This window comes from Trichechus manatus, unplaced genomic scaffold, assembly GCF_000243295.1.
Source record: "Trichechus manatus latirostris isolate Lorelei unplaced genomic scaffold, TriManLat1.0 scaffold00092, whole genome shotgun sequence".
NCBI lineage: Eukaryota > Metazoa > Chordata > Mammalia > Sirenia > Trichechidae > Trichechus > Trichechus manatus.
Window position 1 is genome coordinate 11,009,826 of NW_004444028.1, and position 21,794 is coordinate 11,031,619.

The 21,794-nt window shown below is 42.0% G+C and overlaps 1 protein-coding gene across 1 annotated transcript in view; it reads right to left on the minus strand.

Moving 5' to 3' along the window:
* Window positions 1-21,794, minus strand: part of USP13 (ubiquitin specific peptidase 13) — a 103,589-nt gene that overhangs the window by 69,485 nt on the left and 12,310 nt on the right. The window contains exons 4-6 of the mRNA XM_023736841.1: window positions 9,878-9,999; window positions 4,598-4,740; window positions 3,109-3,293 (exon numbers count right to left, since the gene is read on the minus strand). Coding sequence (XP_023592609.1) covers window positions 3,109-3,293; window positions 4,598-4,740; window positions 9,878-9,999 — 450 coding nt within the window. The remainder of the gene's footprint in view (window positions 1-3,108; window positions 3,294-4,597; window positions 4,741-9,877; window positions 10,000-21,794) is intronic.

Consider the following 21,794-nt stretch of genomic DNA (forward strand, 5'->3'; position numbering starts at 1 on the left):
ATATACATATATAAATATTCTTCATAGCTAAAGAGTTCTTAAAAATCAGTAAGAAAAAAAACCTATACAACATCCACTAGAAAATCAGCCTAAGGAATTCACAAAAAGTACTACAAATGGTCAAAAATACTATGAATAATGTTCAGCCCCACTAGTAAAGCAAATCTGAAAAGGATACCCTTTACCTGATCAGATTAGCAGTGGCTTTTTAAAAAGTTTTAGTGCCCAAAGTATTCAAGGATTTGTTGAAATGGGTACTTTCACACACTTCTGGTGGTAATGTACATTGTTACAATTGTTTTAAAGAGAAACTCAGCAACTGAACCTTAAAAAATTCAACTCTTTGTTCACAGGAGTTTATCCTAAAGAAGTAATTAGGCAAACTCCCGAAGATTCATAGATGCACAGGGATGTTCATCAGAGTAGCAAAAACTTGTAACAACTACAGAGAAATAGTGAAATAATTTATGAAACTATCATGGAATATGGAAGAATATTTAATGACATGGAAAAATACAATTTAATGTGAAATAGAGAAAAATAAGGATTAAAACTTCATACAGTGTCATCCAATTTTTATAAAAATGTATTGGTGTGTGTGTGTATATGTATAAGAACTGGTTAAATACTTAAAAAACAAAAAAGACTGAAAGAAAATGCTTAAATTGTTAGCAGCGTTTTGTCTGGAGGGTAATATTATTACCTGTCTTTTGCTTTTGGTTTGTTTTTCACTTCTCTAAACTTTCCTAGTTTTTAAATAGGTTACAATGAACATCTGGTTCTCGTGTAATCAAGACAAAAATGTAAAAATTCCCTTCCTCACGCTGACAGAAAAGAAATACTAGCTTTATTCTTGACCAAAAACCAAATCAAACCAGTTGCTGTCGAGTCAATTCCAACTCATAGCGACCCTACAGGACAGAGTAGAACTGCCCCACAGGGTTTCCAAGGAGCGGCTGGTGGATTCCGACTGCTGCCTTCCAGTTAGCAGCTGAACACTTAACCACTTCGCCACCAGGGCTCCTTATTCTAGGCATAAGTTTCCCACTAGAAAAAAAAAGCTTCCGGAAAATTAAGGCCGCATAGAGAATAGAATTAACCCTTGTCTTTTTTATAAACATGTGTTTAAATAGACTCTAATTATTTAAATACCCATTACCTAGTTCGTTCTTTTAACAAAAGTATATGTGCCTATTATGTGTAAGGTTTTGTATGGAGCCCAAAGATGAGTAAGACGTAGTCCCTACCTTCAAAATAACTGAAAATACAGAGGGAGAGTTAAGTCATGTATACACATAATTGCAGTGTTGGACAGGTTGTTCTGAGAACTGGATTTCTAGTAACTGTTCCTATAAAAGCATCATATAAGCAGTATAGAAAGTATGAAATTTTAAATTATTCTTCCCTTGCAGTGTTATCCCATAGAATTTCCACATTGCGAACCTTTCTCTCTGGAACCACCGAAGAGGAGGAGAGCCTTCTACAACAGTCACCCAACAACTATTTATTGAACACCAACCAAGTACAGCCAGAATGCCCTTAGAAGCCAGGATGGCGAGACTATGTCTCACATACTTTGGACATGTTATCAGGAGGGATTAGTCCCTGGAGAAGGACATCATGCTTGGTAAAGTACAGGGTCAGTGAAAAAGAGGAAGACCCTCAATGAGATGGATCGACCCAGTGGCTGCAACAATGGGCTCAAGCATGACAACGATTGTGAGCATGGTGCAGGACCAGGCAGTGTTTCGTTCAGTGGTACACAGGGTCACTATGAGTCGGAGCCACTGGACAGCACCTAACAACAACAACAACGATGATGTACAAGCACCGTGGTGTAACTCTGAATCCAACTATGTGTCCTGCATTTTCTCTTTATATCCTAGAAGACCTAAGATCAGACCTGGTTTGCATGCAGGTATATTTATTTTGGGAGAGAAGGTTTGGTAGCAGCATCTGGAACTCTCACAACTACTTTTCTCTAATGAGTTAAAATAATTCCACTAAATCTGGATGCAGGAAAATCCTCCAAAACATGAGACCAAAGAATCCTGACAGGACCTAACCATCAGGCCCCAATTAGAAAACAATCGAGAGACTAAACCAGTTTGATGGAAAAGCAATGGTTGGTGAGAAGAGTATAATTTAATGGAAACGTCTTGGCAGTTAACTCTGGGGCAGGTTAATTCGGTCATAGAAACAGAGAAGAAAAAAGAAAGAAGACAGATGTCTTCATATTTCTCCTACAACAGCATCTTACCTGAAGGCAAAGAGGAAACATAAACTAAAGCCTGGAAAGACCGAGAAGACTGACTTGGGTGTGGTCCCCGTCTCTGCTGAGTATGTGTCTTCAGGGACGACAGGACACTGTGTTCTCATCCAGAGCAGCTAGTGGCCTGCCCCACATCTACATTTCTTATTATTGCCCTGATATTATTTACCTTTTCCCTCACAAAATGGTAGAAGGAACTAACTGTACAAGCATGCCAAAAGCTAACATTTCGGAGCACACTGTAAGAGAAAAAAACAAAAACCGACCTGATTCTGAAGCTGACACTCCAAGTGGGAAATAATTCTAATCCTTCCTGCACACAAAAACCTCACTGCCAGATGATTTCAGGGACTCTTAACACACAGTATGCTTCACAGCTCATCATCTTCACAATTAACGCACTGTTCCCTAAAATGAGGCTAATCTCCTGAGTGAATTCTAGGGCCTCCTTCACTAGGGGGGGATTTGATGGTGCACATTCACTTAACAAGTCCTGTTTCCTGCCCTTTCCTCTTAGCCGAGAGAGACGCAGAAAGATAATAATAACAATAGCAGCTGTTACTGAGACCTTTCCAGGAGAACTGAGTAAATGCTTCATGCACAGTAACAAAACTATGAGCTAGGTACCAGGATCATCGTCAAGGTGAGACTCTGAAGCATAGAAAGAGGTTAAACTTGTCCAAGCTCACAGCTAACTGGAGGCAGAGTCAGGATTCAAAACTGGGCAGTCTGAGTCCAGAGCCTACACCCTCCACCACAGGGATTAGGGGCACGTGGCCCTGTTAAATCTAAGAGGAAGCCAGCGTGAGTTCCCCAGTTCGTCAAAGCCCACTGACCTGCCCCGTCAGGAGTGATGGTTCCCAGTTTCACAGCCAGCGGGTAGCCTGTGTCTCTGTAATGCTCCAGCGCATGCCCGTTGCCCCCGGAGCTGTCGAAGAACCACTTCCCACACAGGACGGAGCCGTCGGTCAGATTCAACCAAAGGTTTTCCCGCAGGTCACACCTGCCACACTTCCAACCACTGGAAAATCCATGAAGAACAGTCAGTGCGGCAGAGTGCCAGGCGTAATTAGAAAACTAACATCTCAAAAAAACAGGGTTTCTCAAGTTGGGGGTGTCACGGGAAACACTCTGTGGAATAAGAGGCTGACGGTCAGCTCCCCTCCAAACTGTCACCCGTCCCAGAGCAGGAGGACCACTCAGCACCCTATCTGCCTCCCAGACGCAGGCAGCTCCTCCAAGGAGGCTCTTCTGCTTCAGAAAAGTAGGTGGAACATGGGGACACGAGGGAGGGTCTTCCCTCAAACTCCTCGCAGCAAGAAAGCAGAGCCTGAACAAGTTCAAAACTTTAAAGATCTCACATGTGTAAACATCTGAAGTTCTAACACTAACCATGTACAGTAAAACTACTTTAAACAAAACCCTGCTACATTGTGAATCTAAATTAATTACAAAGCAAACTAACTAACTGCAGGCGGGCTGTGTGCTAGCCATCTTACAGAAATGTTATCATTTCATTGTAATAAACACCCTTCAGCGTCAGTCTCACCATCCCCGTTTTTACCTAGGGGAAACTGAGGCCCTGAAGTAACGTGCCTTTCCTAAGGCCACCCAGAACACCAATGCAGTCAGAGTCCACCCAGGTGGGACACACTCCTAATCCATCGACTCCTTCTCTCTAGAACCTGCCCCTGTAAATACCCCGGTACCTAACAGGAGGAGCAGCTAATGTCATCCAAAGAGCATTCCAGCCAAAACCTGACAACAAAAAGACTGTTCTAAGTTGGGTTCCCCTAGAAGCAGACTCTGAGAGAAGGATCTGAATGCAAATGGTTTGTTATGGAGGTGACCCCAGCAAGCACCACAAGGGAGTGGGGAGGGGAGAAGGGGGCAGGAAAGGGGCCAATACAGACCATGTTAATGAGCAGATGACCACTATGGGCATCTGGGGCTCAGTCCAGCCGGGGAACCCCAGGAGACAGTTAACGCATCTGAGGGGCAGCGAGGCTGGGGTATGTATACACCCACTCCACCAGTCATTGGTGGAGGACTATTCCGGGGCTGGGCAGTGGGCATGAACTCAGTGGTATTTCTGTCCCCTGCACAGGCCTATCTGGCTTCAGCAGACAGAGGAAACCATCAAGCAAAGAGTTGCAGGCGCTTGCAACTGGAAGTCTTAGGGTGGAGGAGGGGTTACGGGGTGTGGGCTGGGCATGGACAACACCTTCTGCAAAAGTACACCCAACTTTATAGCAAAGAGGTAGAGAAGCAAATCTTCTTTGGGCCGGTTTTGGGGTGAAGTTCCTTTCACTATCTGACTCTCACCTTGGAGGAATCCTGACTCCATTGTCCAACTGGGTGAGGTTATTGGCATATTTGGATATTGGCAATTCATTTTCCCATGTGTCTGGGTCCTGCTTTCTGTATGGAGACTTCGAGCTAAGAACTGCATCACAAGCAATTGTTACCTATAAGACAAACCAAGATGCAACATTTAAAAGCAGTTTGAAAGAACAGCAACTTCTAGAAAGCAAATTTAAAAGTTCATTAGTAAAGTACCACTTTATTCAAGAAAACTCAAACAGCACAATTACCCGAGAGTGAGACCCTGGTTTTCAGACAGCTTCACCTTCCCCCTGGAGTGAGCTGGGTTTTGTCCTCAGCTAGAATTTGTAGTATTGACAACAACATGGGACAGCAAGGAACCAATCCATCCACCAGTTTGTAAGCTCAAGCTTATGGGTCATATTTAACAATTCCTACCTCTTAGCAAGCAGGGTGAAAAACATGAAGCGAACAACTTACAAGGGTCAGATTAAGTACGGGAACGCCTAGGATTTGCCCAAGTGGTGGGTCTTCCTCCTAACAAATTCACACCGAGGTATCCAGTATCCTCACTCATGACACAACAGCATACGGTCAAGGGCACTTCAATGGAATGTCAACAGCATGGCTCCATTTCTTAATCCAGGACAAATGTGACCCTGGACGGGGACATGCCTAGGTGTCTCTGTGCCAGAACTGGCGACATCATAAGCAAATCTGTGATGTCCAGCTTGGCACCAACCGACCACAAGAGAGGGAAAGGACAGTTTCTCTGCCTTCTCACAAGCCCAAATGGACCCTGGCAGTGTGCTCCGCATGACATTTGCTATTTGCTTAACAATATAGCTATTTCAAACTGTCTTTAAAAACTTGTAGTCTGGTAGAAACATAAAATGGTGCAGCCACTCTGGAAAACAATCTGGCAGTTCCTCCAACAGTTAAACAGAGTTATCATATGACCCAGCAATTCTACTCCTAGGTATCTATCCAAAGAAATGAAAATGTAAGTCAACACAAAAATGTGTACATGGATGTTCACAGAAGCATTATTACCGGCTGGAAACAACCCAAATGCCCATCAACTGATATATGCAAAAATAAAATGTAATATGTCCATACAATGGAATATTATTCAGCTGTAAAAAGGAATGAGGTACTGAAACATGCTACAACATGGATGAGTCTTGAAAACATCATGCTGAGCAAAAGAAGCCAGTCACAACGAACAACACAATGTATGATTCCATTTATATGAAACATCCAGAATAAGCAAATTCATAAAGAAAAAGCAGATCAGTGGTTGCCTAGGGCTGGGAAGAAGGGATTGTGGGAGGGTAGCTAAGGACTAGGGGGTGGTTCATGGGGTAATGAAAATATTCTAAATGAATTGTGGAAACGGATGCCCATCTCTGTGAATAAAAATCATCGAATAGTTTAAAAAAAAACAAAAACTTACATTCTACATCACTAACATCCAGCACAATTAGCCAAACTTCACACAGAATATTTTCCCCTGGGTAGCACTGAGGGCTGACCCTAGAATTGAGGGAGAAACAACGGAAGAAGTTCCCTCACCCACCATCCCACCCCTATCCAGCTCATAAGCAAATCCTATCAGTTCTACATCCAAAATACATTTGGAATCCGCCTTTTCTCCAATTCAACCCACACCCTATTCCCAGCCACCATCACAGCTCTCCGGAATGGCTACATCCTTGCAGGTCTTTTTGCCACCTTCATCCCCTCTTCTCTGCACAGCAGCCAGAGTGATGTGCTGTGAAAATTAGATTCTATCATTCCCCAGCTTAAATCTCTCCATGGTTGTACCGAACACCACCAACTGATGACACTGGGCTAGGCAGGAATAAGGAAGAGGTCCCTGCCCTCAAAAGGCTTATAATCTATTATGAATCAGGCATTTACAAACATAGTTAAACCATTTAGAAGAGATACTCTTGTTCATCTCTCACTAGTACTGGTGTATAAAATTAGCCTTTCCTTTGAATTATGTGAAAGTCATCTCCCACCCCCTTCCAGGGTGCTCCTAGAAAACAGGGCTGAGTTCACCAAAAGCTCATTCCAGATTTTATGGGTTTGGGCCATGCTGCCTTCTGTGTGCAGCATCCTAACCTTTTTAGCCTGACATGGCCTTCTTGTGTGTTTCACTGATGACCTGGATTGTTTCCCTGTCCTCCTCTAGATTTCCTCCACCTCCGTGAGATCTTTTTCGTGTTCTGGTTTGCAAATGCACAATGATAGATGGTTCTCTCTTTTCTTTGAATATCCTTTCTGGTGACAACCAACAAAATTTCCTTAGAGTTCTGAGCCACTAGTGTTTTCAGAAAATCACCTAAAATCATTTAAAGCCCCTTTTTTGTGGGTCATAACTGAAGGTCAAGATCCATCATCCTATACCTATACTGTGAATTATTCTTCCCTGTATTTGTTACCTGGAGTGGGGTGCAGAAACCTTGGTACTAATCCTAGCTCCACCCCAAGTCTCTGTAAGCCTCAAGTTCAATGATGTGCTGGAGCTGGCTGAAACCAGCTCACGAGAGCCAATTTTTAAATTTTAATAAATTTTGCAAGATGGTTGCTAAATACAGCCATTATTAAAAATTATAGAAAATTACAATTAAATAAAATATATTTTTAAAAGGTAATAAATGCTCAAAAGTCATCACTTCCTTATTGTTTTACTATATCTTACTATTATTATGTGCTCTTGAGGTTATTTACTTCTTTTAATTTTATTTTGTTGTTGTTGTTGAGAATATACACAGCAAAACATACACCAATTCAACGGTTTCTACGTGTACAATTCAGTGACACCGATTACATTGTTTGAGTTCTGCAACCACTCTCACCCTCCTTTTCTGAGTTGTTCGTCCCCATTAGCATCAACTAACTGCCCCCTAAAGGTTCCTATCTAATCTTTTGAGTTGTTGTTGTCAATTTGATCCCATGTAGATAGTTCTTAAAAGAGCATAATGCTTCACCTGGAGCAAGAGAAGAACGAGAGTCAGAAATACAAGGAAGATACGGAACGTGTGGCTAATTGCCTCCAGGAACAACTGCCTCCTCTGCCATGAGACCAGAAGAAGTGGATGGTGCCTGGTTACCATTACTGAATCTTTTGATCAAAGATTCCATAGAAGAATCCTGATGAAAAGGGGAAAAATGCAGAACAGAATTTCATATTCTCATGGGCTCCAGACTTCCTAAGCCATGGAAGGAGGATGAACCCCTGAAACTACTGCCCTGAGATAATCTTTAAACTTTAAACAAAAAATATTCCCTAAAGTCTCCTTAAAACCAAACAACAGTTTAGGTTAACTAGTGAAAAAGGTTTGCCTTGAGCATTATGCTCTTTGAAGAACTATCGAGATGGGATCAAACTGACAACAGCAACTCGAAAGATTAGATAGGAACCTTTGGGGCAGTGAGTTTATGTTAATGGGGAAAGAACAGCTCGGAAAAGGAAGGTGAGAATGTTGCACAACTCAAAGAATGTAATTAATGTCACTGAATTGTACATGTAGAAACTGTTAAAAAAAAAAAAAAGAGAATGTTGACAGATTTTGATAAACATAACTAATGTCACTGAACAATTTGTGTGGAAATTGTCAAATGGGAACCTAACTTGCTGTGTGAAGTTTCACCAAAAAGTCAATAAAATATTATCTGAAAAAAAGAGCATAATGCTCAAGGCAGGCATTTTTTACTCAACACAATGCACTTAGAATGAAAAAGATGTGTTAAATTTAATAATTAGAAGAGCTTCAATAGATAAATACCCAACATTTTCATTTCTGTGGGCTTGTATTTAGTTATAAAGTAGTTGAGAGGCAAAAGAGACAGAAGAGTGGAAATCTAGTTCCTAACGACATGGGCACCCCAAACACAAATGTACCCTCTTGGCAGGGGCAAGTGAGCAGGTACCCACAGAGACAGAGCCATACAGTGTCCAGAAGACTCTGGAACCTAGGCACCTGGCTCTGGCGCTGGCCAAGTCTGAGAAAGGAAACTGGGATGTCTAAACGCAACTGACCCTGATCCACTGCCATCTGTGGCCAAGCTCTGAGAAGTCAGAGTGTGCAGGGAGTGGAAGAAGGAAAGGATGGAGCGAAGGAGGCAATACAAGAAGAATGGTTAGGGTCCCATGTTGTTGTGGTTAGCTGCTATTGAGTCAGCCTCTGACTTACGATGACCCCATATACAACGGAATAAAACACTACCCAGTCCTGCTCCATCCCCATGATCGGTTGCAGACCTGACCACTGTGTTCCACAGGGTTTTCATTGGCTGATATTTGGAAGCAGACCATCAGGTCTTTCTTCCTGGTCCATCTTAGTCTGGAAGCTCTCATGAAACCTGTTCAGCATCATAGCAACACACAAGCCTCCACTGACAGATAGCTGGTGGCTGCGCATCAGATGTACTGGCCAGGAATCGAACCCCGGTCTTCCACACGGAAGGTGAGAATTCTACCACTGAACCACGGCCACTCCTAGGGTCCCCACAGGTATTCTGTGCCCACCTACAGCTGCGAGAATCAGAGTAAAAGAGAATTTGGTTTCTCTACACCACCGGCTTCAAGCTATTCAGGAAAATTAAAGTCCCTCCACAAAAATGACCTGGAAAGAAAGGAAAAGGAAGAAAAGAGAAGGGAAGGGAAGGGAAAGAGAAACTCACGACTAAAAGCCTCAAACCTAGGAAATACACGGTCTTAGTCCTCACGAGAAGCAAACCCATGAGATAAGCAAGCTCCCATAACCAGAGCTCCTGCAAATCGGTCATCTGGAAACATCCGATTCTTTTTCTAATCTTGTTGGTGCCGTTGTTTCAGCAGCGGTGGTCTTTTATTTTTCCCAAACAAAATCTTACACGAGAGGTCAGCGTGTAGAAGAGAGAAAAACACAGTTGTCCTGTTGATCAAAAGACAGCCCCTCTATAGCAGCCCCGCAAGCCCAGCTGCACAGTTTGAAAATCTAAGGCAGCAAGAAGCCAGGCCATCCCGGAGGACAGTAATGGAGGCAAAAACGTCCAAACAGGGTTGGAACTAACAGGCAGCGAATGGTAGGTAAGGTCCAAGGCCACTGAAATGTCATCCTGCAGGACCCTCCCCATGGGAAAGAAGTGGCGTGCTCATGCTGGTGCTCACTCCTACCCTCTTCTCTCACACAGCCCCACCCCGCGGCCCGCAGAGTGCACACACGCCACACGCACACACCTGACACAGTCACGCACGACTAGCTAGCCGCGTGCACACTCACTGACCAGGGCTGGTAACTCCTCAATATTGGGCAGTGCTATTTCATAGTGGTCTGGGAATATAACAAGTTTGGCTTCGTCTTCATATTCATAATCGTCGCTATTTAAATCATCATCAGTATCTAGATCTGAGGAGAAAGCACAAAGAACAAGCAGTGAGGAGAGTGGTGTTCCACGCGAAGGCAGCACTCACCAGGAAAACCAGAAACCCACAAGGATGAGACGTCAAGGGCCCAGCATTTACCATGAATTCCCTCCCCTGGCGTGACAGTTCCTCTGACCCAAACCAGGAGTTAAAGGCCTTTCCATCTTCCTATCTGAGTTATGAATACTTACTTCTAGCGACAGATGTCACACCACAAAGCTCTATGGTTAAAATAAACATGTGTGCTAGCTATTCAATTTTTTAAATTTTTTAAGGGAGTAGATTGTGATTTATCTGGTACCTGGCCCTTGATTTCACCAGAATGGGCTGGGAAGTTTTTTACAACAGTGTAAAGTGGAAGAAAGGTTCAACTCTGACTCCAAAACTTAATGTTACTTCGGGCCAGTTACCCACTCGCTAAGCTTCAGTTTCCTCCTTTGTAGCATGAAGAAAATAATACCTACGTCGCACAGTTCATACGGCCTGATTGAGAAACTGTAGCCAAGGAACCTGGTAAACAGTAGGTAGTCAGTAAGTGGTAACTATTATTTAAAAATAACATTTCAATCTCTCCTCTGCCTCTCTCCCTCTGTCTCTCTCCCTGTCTCTATCTCTCTCCCTCTGTCTCTCTCCCTGCCTCTGTCTCCCTCTCTCTGTCTCTGACTCTCTTTCCCTCTTTCTCCCTCCCTCTCCCTCTGTCTCTCCGTCTCTCTCCTTCTGTCTCTCTCTCCCTCTGTCTCTCCCTGTCTCTGTCTCTCTCCTTCTGTCTCTGCCTCTCTCCCTGTCTCGCCCTCTGCCTCTCTCCTTCTGTCTCTCTCCATCTCTGTCTCTCTCTCCCTGTCTCTCTCCCTATGTCCCTGTCTCTCTCCCTGTCTCTCTCTCTCCCTGTTTCTGTCTATCCCTCTGTCTCTGTCTCTCTCCCTCTCCCTCTGTCTCTCCCCGTCTCTGTCTCTCCCTGTCTTTGTGTCCCTCACTCTGCCTCTCTCTTCTTCTCTCTCCGTCTCTGTCTCTCTCTCCCTGTCTCTATCTCCCTCCCTCTGCCTCTCTCCTTCTGTCTCTCTCTCCCTGTCTGTCTCCCTATGTCTCTGTCTCTCTCCCTGTCTCTCTCTCCCTGTCTCTGTCTCTCCCTCTGTCTCTGTCTCTCTCCCTCTCCCTCTGTCTCTCTCCATCTCTGTCTCTCCCTCTGTCTCTGTCTCTCTCCTTCTGTCCCTCTCTAAGAGCTGCTAAGATACTGCACAGTAAACCAGAGGGGAAACCCCATAATGAAAGTAGTCGTGTTGTCCTTGAGCTGTGGAGAATTCTCAGTAAGACAGATGAGCTCCTCTAGCCTGTTATCAAGTCATTGTCTCTTTGCTTGGCTAATCTCTGGCAAAGGTTAGATGAAGGCTTAAGGAAATGTCTTGTCACAATTTTCACACGGACAGCTCAGCCTCATGTTCCCACAGACGCCAGCGTCCCAGATTGTGTTTGTATACTTACATGTTTGGAACCATGGTGACAAGGAACTACTGAGCTGTATTCCACCACTCACAATGTACACACGAACAGGCACACAAACACACAAAGACGGCTCTGTAGATAAAGTTATTTTACTGGACAGAGCAGTTGCCTGAGAACCGAAGGATCTGCATTCTGTTATTACCTTGTTGTATGCCTCCAACCAAAACTCTGATATCTTTTTGGGTAACCTCTGCTCTTGAAATCTCAAAGGTCAACTTTAAGGAAAAAAAGGAAATATAGCTAAAACTCAATCCAAACATGTTAATAAAAGATTCTAAGTATATATTTTTCTAAGAATCAAAAGTGTCAAAATAAAGAACCAAACAACACTGTTAGATAGCAATGAGGTTAATTTGACAAAAAACAACCTTAAAGAAGACTCCAAGAGTTATGCTAAAGGTATGGGCTACACTTTCAAGAAGTAACTACAGGCATTTATTTAAAGGAAATAATTCAAACCAAGTCTACATTCTAACTCTTTATGTTATAAAAACTTGAATGCCCCATTATCTATACTAACAAAAAACTTGGAACATAAGTGTTCAATGAGAATGATGTGTCAACTCAATAGAATATTATTTAAATGATATTTATTTAGACTATATAGAAACATGGAAAATGTTCAATGTTAAAAATACAAAATTTATGTTCACTGTGAAAACAACTTTGTAGAAGTTATATTCATAGACACGAACTGGAAAGAAACCTGAACAAATAAAAATAGTGAGTGGGTGAATTTTTCTATATTCTTAAAAACGTCCTTATTATAGATGTAATATTTTATATATAATAATATAAGCAACCAAAGTACAAATCTTTTGTTTGTGTGTTCACATATGGTTCATAAAAGATATCATCTAAGTGTCTCTTTTCCACAGAAAATACACACTTAATGCTAAGCCGAATCTTGTTGTTGCTAGGTGCCGTTGAGTCGGTTCCAGCTCATAGCGACCCTGTGTACAACAGAACGAAACACTGCCTGGATCCTACGGCATCCTCACAATCATTGTTATGCTTGAGCCCATTGTTGCATCCACTGTGTCAATCCATCTCATTGAGAGTCCTCCTCTTTTTCACTGATCCTCTACTTTACCAAGCACGATGTCCTTCTCCAGGAACGAGTCCTTCCTGATAACATGTCCAAAGTATATGAGACAAAGTCTCGCCATCCTGGCTTCTAAGGAACATTCTGGATGTACTTTTCTCACAATAAATTTGTTCATTCTTCTGGCAGTCCATGGTATAATCAATACTCTTTGCCAACACCATAATTCAAATGCATCAATTCTTCTTCGGTCTTCCTTGTTCATTGTCCAGCTTTCATATGCATATGAGACAATTAAAAATTCCATGGCTTGGATCAGGCACACCTTAGTCCTCAAAGTGATGTCTTTGCTTTTTAACAATTTAAAGAGGTCTTCTGCAGCAGGTTTGCCAATACAATATGTCGTTTGATTTCTTGATTGCTGCTTCCATGGGTGTTGATTGTGGATCCAAGTAAAATGAAATCCTTAATAACTTCAATATTTTCTCTATTTATCATGATGTTGCTTATTGGTCCAGTTGTGAGGATTTTTGTTTTCTTTATGTTGAGGTGTAATCCATAGTGAAGGCTGTGGTCTTTGATCTTCATTAGTAATTGCTTCAAGTCCTCTTTACTTTAAGCAAGCAAGATCGTGTCATCTGCACATCACAGGTTGTTAATGAGTCTTCCTCCAATCCTGATGCCACGTTCTGCTTCATTTAGTCCAGCTTCTTGGATTATTTGTTCAGCATACAGATTGAATAAGTATGATGAAAGGCTACAACCCTTACGCACACCTTTCCTGATTTTAAGCCATGCAGTATCCCGGTCTGTTCGAACCACTGCCTCTTGGTCTATCCAGGTTCTGCATGAACACAATTAAGTCTTCTGGAATTCCCATTCCTTGCAATCTTATTCATAATTTGTTATGATCCACACAGACGAATGCCTTTGCATAGTCAATAAAACACAGGTAAGCATCTTTCTGGTATTCTCTGCCTTCAGCCAGGCTCCATCTCACATCAGCAATGATATCCCTCATTCCACATCCTCTTCCGAATCTGGCTTGAACTTCTAGTAGTTCTCTGTCAATGTACTGTTGCAACTGTTTTTGAATTATCTTCAGCATAATTTTGCTTGCATGTGATATTAATGATACTATTTGATAATTTCCACATTCTTTGGAATGGGTAAGAATATAGATCTCTTCCAGTATGTTGGCCAAGTAGCTGTCTTTAAATTTCTTGGCATAGACAAGTAAGTACTTCCAGCATTGCATCTGTTTGTTGAAACATCTCAATTGGTATGCCATCAATTCCTGGAGACTTGTTTTTCACCAATGCCTTCAGTACAGCTTGGACTTCTTCCTTCAATACCATCAGTTCTTGATCATATGCTACCTCCTAAAATGGTTGAATGTCGACCAATTCTTTTTGGTACAGTGACTCTGTGTATTCCTTCCATTTTATTTTTTCTTTTTTTAACTGTGTTTTAGGTGAAAGTTTACAGAGCAAATTAGTTTCTCATTAAACAATACACAAATTGTTTTGTGACATTGGCTGCCAACTACGTGATACAGCATCTCCACTCCAGGTTCCCTGTTTCCATTCATCCAGTTTTCCTGTCCCTTCCTGCCTTCTCATCTTTGATTTTGGGCTGGTGTGCCCATTTAGTCTCATATAATGATTGAACTATGAAGCACATTCCTCACGTGTGTTATTGTTTGCCCTATAAACCTGTTACCGTCGAGTCAATTCTGACTCATAGCAACCCTATAAGACAGAATAGAACTACCCCATGCGGTTTCCAAGGAGCAGATGGTACATTCGAACTACTGACCTTTTGGATAGCAGCCAAGCTCTTAACCACGGTGCACCAGGGCCCCTGTTTGCCCTGTAGACCTGTCTAATCTTTGGCTGAAGGGTGAACCTCAGGAGTGACTTCAGTACTGAGTTAGAACGGTGTCCGGGGGCCATACTCTCGGGGTTTCTCTAGTCTCTGTTACACCAGTAAGACTGGTTTTGTGTTTTTGTTTTTTTGTGAATTTGAATTTTGTTCTACATTTTTCTTCCACTCCGTTTGGGACCTCTATTGTGATCCCTGTCAGGGCAGTTGATGGTGGTAGCCGGGCACCACCTAGTTGTTTTGGGCTCAGTCTGGCAGAGGTTGTGGTAGTTGTGGTCCACTAGTCCTTTAGACTAATCTTTTCCTTGTGTCTTTGGTTTTCTTCATTCTCCTTTGCTCTAGCTGGGACGGGACCAGTAGATGTATCTTAGATGGCCGCTCTCAGGCTTTGTCTTAAGACGATTCTCACAAAAGTCAGATGTACAACATTTTCTCTATAAACTATGTTATGCCAGTTGAGCTAGATGTCCCCCAAGACCACGGTTCCCAGACCTCAGCCCAGTAACTCGGTCCCTCAGGGATTTTGGATGTGTCTGTGAAGTTTCCGACTTTGCCTTGGTCAAGTTGTGCTGACTTCCTGAGTATTGTGTAGCGTCTTACCCTTCATTAACCAAAAAAAAACAATTGAGCTAGATGTCCCGAGACCATGGTCCCAGCCCTCAGCCCCAGTAACTCTGTCCCTCGGGGAGTTTGGATGTGTCTGTGAAGCTTCTATGACTTTGCCTTGGTCAACTTGTGCTGACTTTACCAGTATTGTGTACTATCTTATCCTTCACCAAAGTTACCACTTATTTACTATCTAGTGTGTTTTTCCCTCCCCACTCCTCCCCTCCCTAGTAACCATCAAAGATTGTTTCTTTCTGTGTGTAAACCTTTTCATCAGTTTTTATAGTAGTGGTCTCATACATTATTTGTCCTTTTGTGAATGACTAATTTCATGCAGCATAATGCCCTCCAGATTCATCCAGATTCATCATTGTTCTTTATCATTGCATAGTATTCCACTGTATGTATGTACTATAGTTTGTTTGTCCATTCATCTGTTGACGGACACTTAGGTTGTTTCCTTCATTTTGCTATTGTGAATAATGTTGCAAGGAACATGGGTGTGCATATGTCTATTCATGACAGCTCTTACTTCTCTAGGATATATCCCTTGGAGTGGGATTGCTGGATCCTATGTATTTCTACTTCTAGCTTTTTAAGGAAGCGCCATATCATTTTCCAAAATGGCTGTACTATTTCACATTCCCACCAGCAGTGCATGAGAGTTCCAATCTCCCCACAACCTCTCCAACATTTGTTATTCTCTGTTTTTTTGGTTCGTGCCAGTAATGCTGCGGTGAGATGGTAACTCATTGTGGTTTTGATTTGCATTTCTCCAATGGCTAGTGATCGCGAGCATTTCCTCATGTGTCTGTTAGCCACCTGAATGTCTTCTTCGGTGAAATGTCTGTTCATATCCTTTGCCCATATTTTAATTGGATTATTTGACTTTTTCTTGTAGAGGTGTTGGACTTTCCTATAGATTTTAGAGATTAGACCTTTGTCAGATATGTCATAGTCAAAAAAATTTTCCCAGTTTGTAGGATCTCTTTTCACTCTTTTGGTGAAGTCTTCTGATGAGCTTAAGTGTTTAATTTTTAGAAGAGTCCAGTTATCTAGCTTATCTTCTGGTGTTTGTGTATTATTAGTTACGGACTTTCATGTTCTTTTGATGTTTCCTGTGTCGCTCAAGTTTTTGCTCAAAGAATTCTTCAGTATTGCAACTCAAGTCTTGAATTTTTTCTTTAGTTTTTTCAGCTTGAGAAACGCTGACAGTGCTCCCCCCTTTTGGTTTTCTAACTTCAGAGCTTTGCACATTTCATTATAATACTTTACTCTGTCTTTGGCGCCATCCTTTGAAATCTTCTGTTCAACTCTTTCACTTCATCATTTCTTCCTTTCACTTTAGCCACTCTACATTCAAGAGCAAGTTTCAGAGTCTTTTCTGACATCCACTTTGGTCTTTTTTTCTTTTCTATCTCTTTAATGACCTTTTGCTTTCTTCAAGTACGATATCTTTGATGTCATCCCACTACTCGTCTGGTCTTCGGTCATTAGTGTTCAATGTCTCAAATCTATTCTTGAGATGATCTCTAAATTCAGGTGGCACAGACACATCCAAACACCCTGAGGGACCAATTACTGCACCATGGCCTCAGGGGACATCTAGCTCAATTGGCATAACATAGTTTATAAAGAAAATGTTCTACATCCTACTTTGGTGAGTAGTGTCTGGGGTCTTAAAAGCTTGTAAGCGGCCATCTAACCTATGTCTACTGGTCCAACCCTGTCAGGAACAAGGGAGACTGAATAAAACAAAGGCACAAGGGAAAGATTAGTCCAAAGGACTAATGGACCACAACTACCACAGCCTCTACCAGACTGAGTCCAGCACAACTAGATGGTACCTGGCTACCACCACCAACTGCTCTGACAGGGATCACAACACAGAGTCCTGGACAGAGCTGGAGAAAAATGTAGAATAAAATTCTAACTCACAAAAAAAGACCAGACTTACTGGTCCGACAGAGACTGGAGAAACCCCAAGCATATGGTCCCCAGATACCCTTTTAATTCAGGACTGAATTCACTCCTGAGGTTCAACCTTCAGGCAAAGATTAGACAGGCCCATAAAACAAACAATAATACATGCAGTTCAACCATGTATACAAGACTAAATGGGCACACTAGCCCGGGACAAGGAAGAGAAGGCTGGAGAGAACAAGAAACTGGACAAATGGAAATGGGGAACCCAAGGGCAAGAAGGGGAGAGTGTTGACACCTCGTGGGGTTGGCAACCAATGTTACAAAACAATGAAGAGATTGTTATTAAACAAGTGTATTAATTGTTTAATGAGAAACTAATTTGCTCTGTAAACCTTTACCTAAAGCACAATAAAAAAAAAATTAACAAAACAATAATAAATTCAGGTGGGATATACTTAAGGTCATACTTTGGCTCTCACGGATTTGTTTTAATTTTCTTCAGCTTCAACTTGAACTTGCAAATGAGCAGTTGATGTTCTGTTCTGCAGTCGGACCCAGGCCTTACTCTGACTGATGATATTTAGCTTCTCCACTGTCTCTTCCCACAGATATAGCTGATTTGATTCCTGTGCATTCCATCCCACAAGGTCCAAATGTATAGACTGTATAAAATGTTATGTTGTTGAGAAAAGATATTTCCAATTCAAGTCTTATCAAGCAAAAAAAATCCTAGATAAACTAAGTTAAAAAATCCTACTCTGACATTTATTAGTTATGCAACCCTGGGCAAGTTCTTTCCAAGTTCATTTTCCTCACGAGTATACTATGGATAATATTATCTACCCCACATGATTGTTGAAGGAATTACAGTATAGGATCTGTTAGATAATAGGGGCTCCATAAACAGTAGCCATGATCACCATCAATATCACCACCTCTACATTCCCGACAACTAAAATGTCAAAAGAGTAAGAGATGCCTTCTCTTCCCTTTGGCTGTCCAAGCGCCAAAGTTAATCCTGAAATAAGTTTCAGGAAGACTGTGATATTACGTGTGAATTTTCTATGTGATCTGAGTACGGAGAAGATATGAACTTCAAATGCTTCTACCGTAAGCTCTGAGAGCAGGAAATGGGTCTTATTCCCCTTCCTTATCCCTAGTGCTGGCACACACCACAGGCTCAGTCAGTGTCTGCTGAGTGAAGACTAGGATGGTAACAACGCCAGTGTGCTGAGAACAATAAAGCGGAATCATCAAGAGTTGTGTTTTTTAATTGATAACTGAAACATTTAAAAAGAAACAAAATTGTTGCCATGCAAAAAACAACTTTACTGGGCTTCTTTATATTTCTTGTTTATGTTTATTTTTAATTAAATGAGATGAAAGGGGACCCTGATCTTTCCCAAACATCTTAACCCAAACTAGGAAAAGTCCAGCAGAGGTAACCTACACTCTGATTTCGAGGGGCAAATCTAAGGTTTCTTCTGCACATACATAACTCCACAACCGTCAGTAAAAAATCTAAAATTTCCAACTTTCTCTAATTTGAATCTCATCACCCTAAAAATATCTAGTTGATGAAACTACAGAGTAACCACACCCGAGGGATCAGCAGGACTGGAACACTCAGCTTCTCCCGAGCAGTCATTCGCCATTGTGGCTATTAACTGACAACAAATGAATGAGTTTTTTCTAAGTTAAAAAAACCCTCTTCCACAGCTGTACTTCAGTGACCCTCCCAGATTCCTGGGGCTGGCACCACATACCCATTTTCCCAAGAAGTAACTTCTCTAAGCTTATGAAGGAGCACAGTGGAGAAATGAATACCTAAATAAAACCAGGGCTCTGATTCCCAGCCCAGAGTTGTCTCTGCCTGACCACATTGGTTTCAGTTTATTTGTTGGAGGTTAGCTGTCTGGCTGCTCCAGTGTTGTGAAATGCTACCATCTATTTCCCTTCAAAAGAATGTACAGGAGGGAAAAGGCCCGAAGTGTAGAACATGTTCTTGTTCTGACTTTTATTTGAACTTTCTAGTCATATGAGTTTTCTGAACAGGCCAATTCCTGGGAGTTTCCACAAATTTTCTGTTTGCAACCTGAGTCTCACAGAGTGCGAACACCAGAGCTAAGCCAAAGAGTGCAATTTAGGCTGTCTGAGGTTGATCGGTTTTGACTTTGACTTCCCAGTCTTCAGACACAAAAGAATTTCATACATTCACTCCTATTTGTGAAGGGTAGGGATTAAAAAGGGACACACACACACACAAAAGTGAGTATTTAGCACGGTCTCTTACGACATGGAGACCCGCTGGTGCGGTAGTTAAGAGTTTGGCTGCTAACGAAAACATCAGCGGTTCAAAATCCACCAGCCGCTCCTTGGAAACCCTATGGGGCAGTTCTACTCTGTCCTATAGGATTGCTATGAGTCAGAATCAACTCTATGGCAATGGGTGTGGTTTTTTTTCTTATGAGATACCAAAGATATGGTATTTTTTTAAATTAAATACATTAGCAGTTATTTACCTACCTGTACACATTTGTAGTTTCATTGTTAAATACATATAACAACATATAAGATTATGCCGGAATCATGTTTTGAACCGTGGGGTATCTCTTCGAGGATCCCGGACTCCCTTATCTCCCCCCTTTCTCTCTTCCTAGGAGTCCCTGGATGGTGCGAAAGGTTAAGCCTGGGCTACTAACCAAAAGGTTGGTGGTTCAAACCCACCCAAAGGCACCTCAGAAGTAAGGCCCGGCAATCTGTTTTCAAAAGGCCAGAGCCTTGAAAACCCTATGAAGCACAGTTCTCTGCACACCTGGGGTCACCATGAGTCAGAATCAACTTGATGGCAACTAACAACGATCTCTCCTTCTATCTCAGAAAACAGCAAGTTTTATATCAGCTTATTCCCCAAATTCATAATCCTGCACGTTGTTGCAAATTACCTTTCTAAAACACAACCTAATGGCGTCCTTTTCAAGCTTAAAAACATTAACGCAGAGTTCCCCAAACTTTCTCCGTTCACAGCACCCCGATGCATCCCAGTAATTTTTTCACAGCACCCCTAAGCCAAAAGAAATACCAAATAGTTCCACTTATTTAGTAACTAGGTCCAAACAACTTAATTAGTAGTTATGTCCTGACAACCTAGTAATCCTATGAAAAAATAATACACTTAAATTGCAGGAAAAAATGTTTTATTTCATTCTTAAATCGCTACAATTCTTCACTAAAGGGATGAGAGCGCCTGTTGGACACTGTGCCACCTCTCTTTGAATCAGATTGGATGCTGCCACCCGCACATACTGCTCCACCTTGATTTTCACAGTGTTTGCTTTTTGGAATCCTTGGGTGGTGCAAACAGTTCGGCTGCTAACCGAAAGCGCGCTTCCAAAGAAAGCCCTGGTGATCTCCTTCCAAAAAACCAGCCACTGAGAACCCTACAGAACACAGTTCCACTCTGACACACATGGGGTCACCATGCGTTGGAGGCAACTTGACGGCAACTTGACGGCAACTGGTCAGTCACTTGCTTTTTACCAAAACAAAAAACAAAAAAAAACCACATAACACCAAAAAGACAGCTTCACATACGAAGTCACTGAAAAAAAAAATACAAGACAATATTGAAACCAAACTACCTCAGCCTAGTACTTCATGCAATGCATCATTGTGTTTCCTTGAAGATGGAAACTATCCCACAGTGCATCTGTGAGCTCGTCGCCCCACTGGAAACAAACCTAAAAGCATGGTATATGTAGAGATTATCTCTGGAAAGATGTACAAGATATACAAGGATGGACAAACAGAAAATAGTACTATTTGTAACTGAGTGCCCGGGAGAGACGGAAGGGAGAGAAACTTACTTTTCACTATATAGCCTTTTATACCTTTCGAATTTTAAACTTTGTCCATGTGTTATTCATTCAAACAATACTTTTTAAATCCTAAATGCAAAAAGAAGTATAAAATTTTGATGGTTTTAAAATTACCATTAATTGTAAGTGTTGGTTAAGAAAAAAAATACCAACAAAAGATAAAGATGAGAGAAGGGTCCTTAACTGTCATTTCACATGAACACACATCAAAGTAATTGGGAGGAGGAGTGACTCGACCATTGAGAGACAGGATGACGCCCGGGAGACCTTAGACAAGCCACCCAGCACCAGCTAATGGCCCGTTTCCCTCTTGAAATCGTCTTGAAGATCATAACTGATGATTCAGCGGTTTCAATGTCACCACTGAGCCAATGGAAAACAAATCGGAGTCATCAGGTGAATGGTGAAAAAGGCCTCTACCCAAAATAAAGCATTAGCCATCAACATTAGAAAGGGGTAACTGGGTATCAGCGTTTGAGGACCAGTGGGAAGCACTCTCTAAGTGTAGAAACAAAAGAGGCTCCAGGAGAGCTGAGTTCTCTTCCTCTCCGTGAAGAGATAACCCAATGTTCCCTCTAGGGAAGGCGTGTGTGGCAGAGGCTTCTAGCTGCCTCCCAATATCCATTTCCCCCTTCTTCCTCAGTAACAGATTCAACTTTAAACAATCAAGCCAGTAGCAAGACTTTATATTCCAGTCTCCCTGCAGCTGGCTGTGGCCACATGACCAAGTTCTGATCTCAGAGACGTAAACTGAAGTGGGATTTGTGAGAAGGCTGATAAAAAGAAGGTGACTCTGCTGGGTTACAAGCTTTTTTGTCCTTCCACCTTCCTGCTTCTCAGAACGGGGATGTGATGGCTGGAGTTCGAACAGCCATTTTGAACCATGAAGTGACCATGAGGTTGGAATTCATTAGAGAGTTTAGATTAAAAAAACCAAAC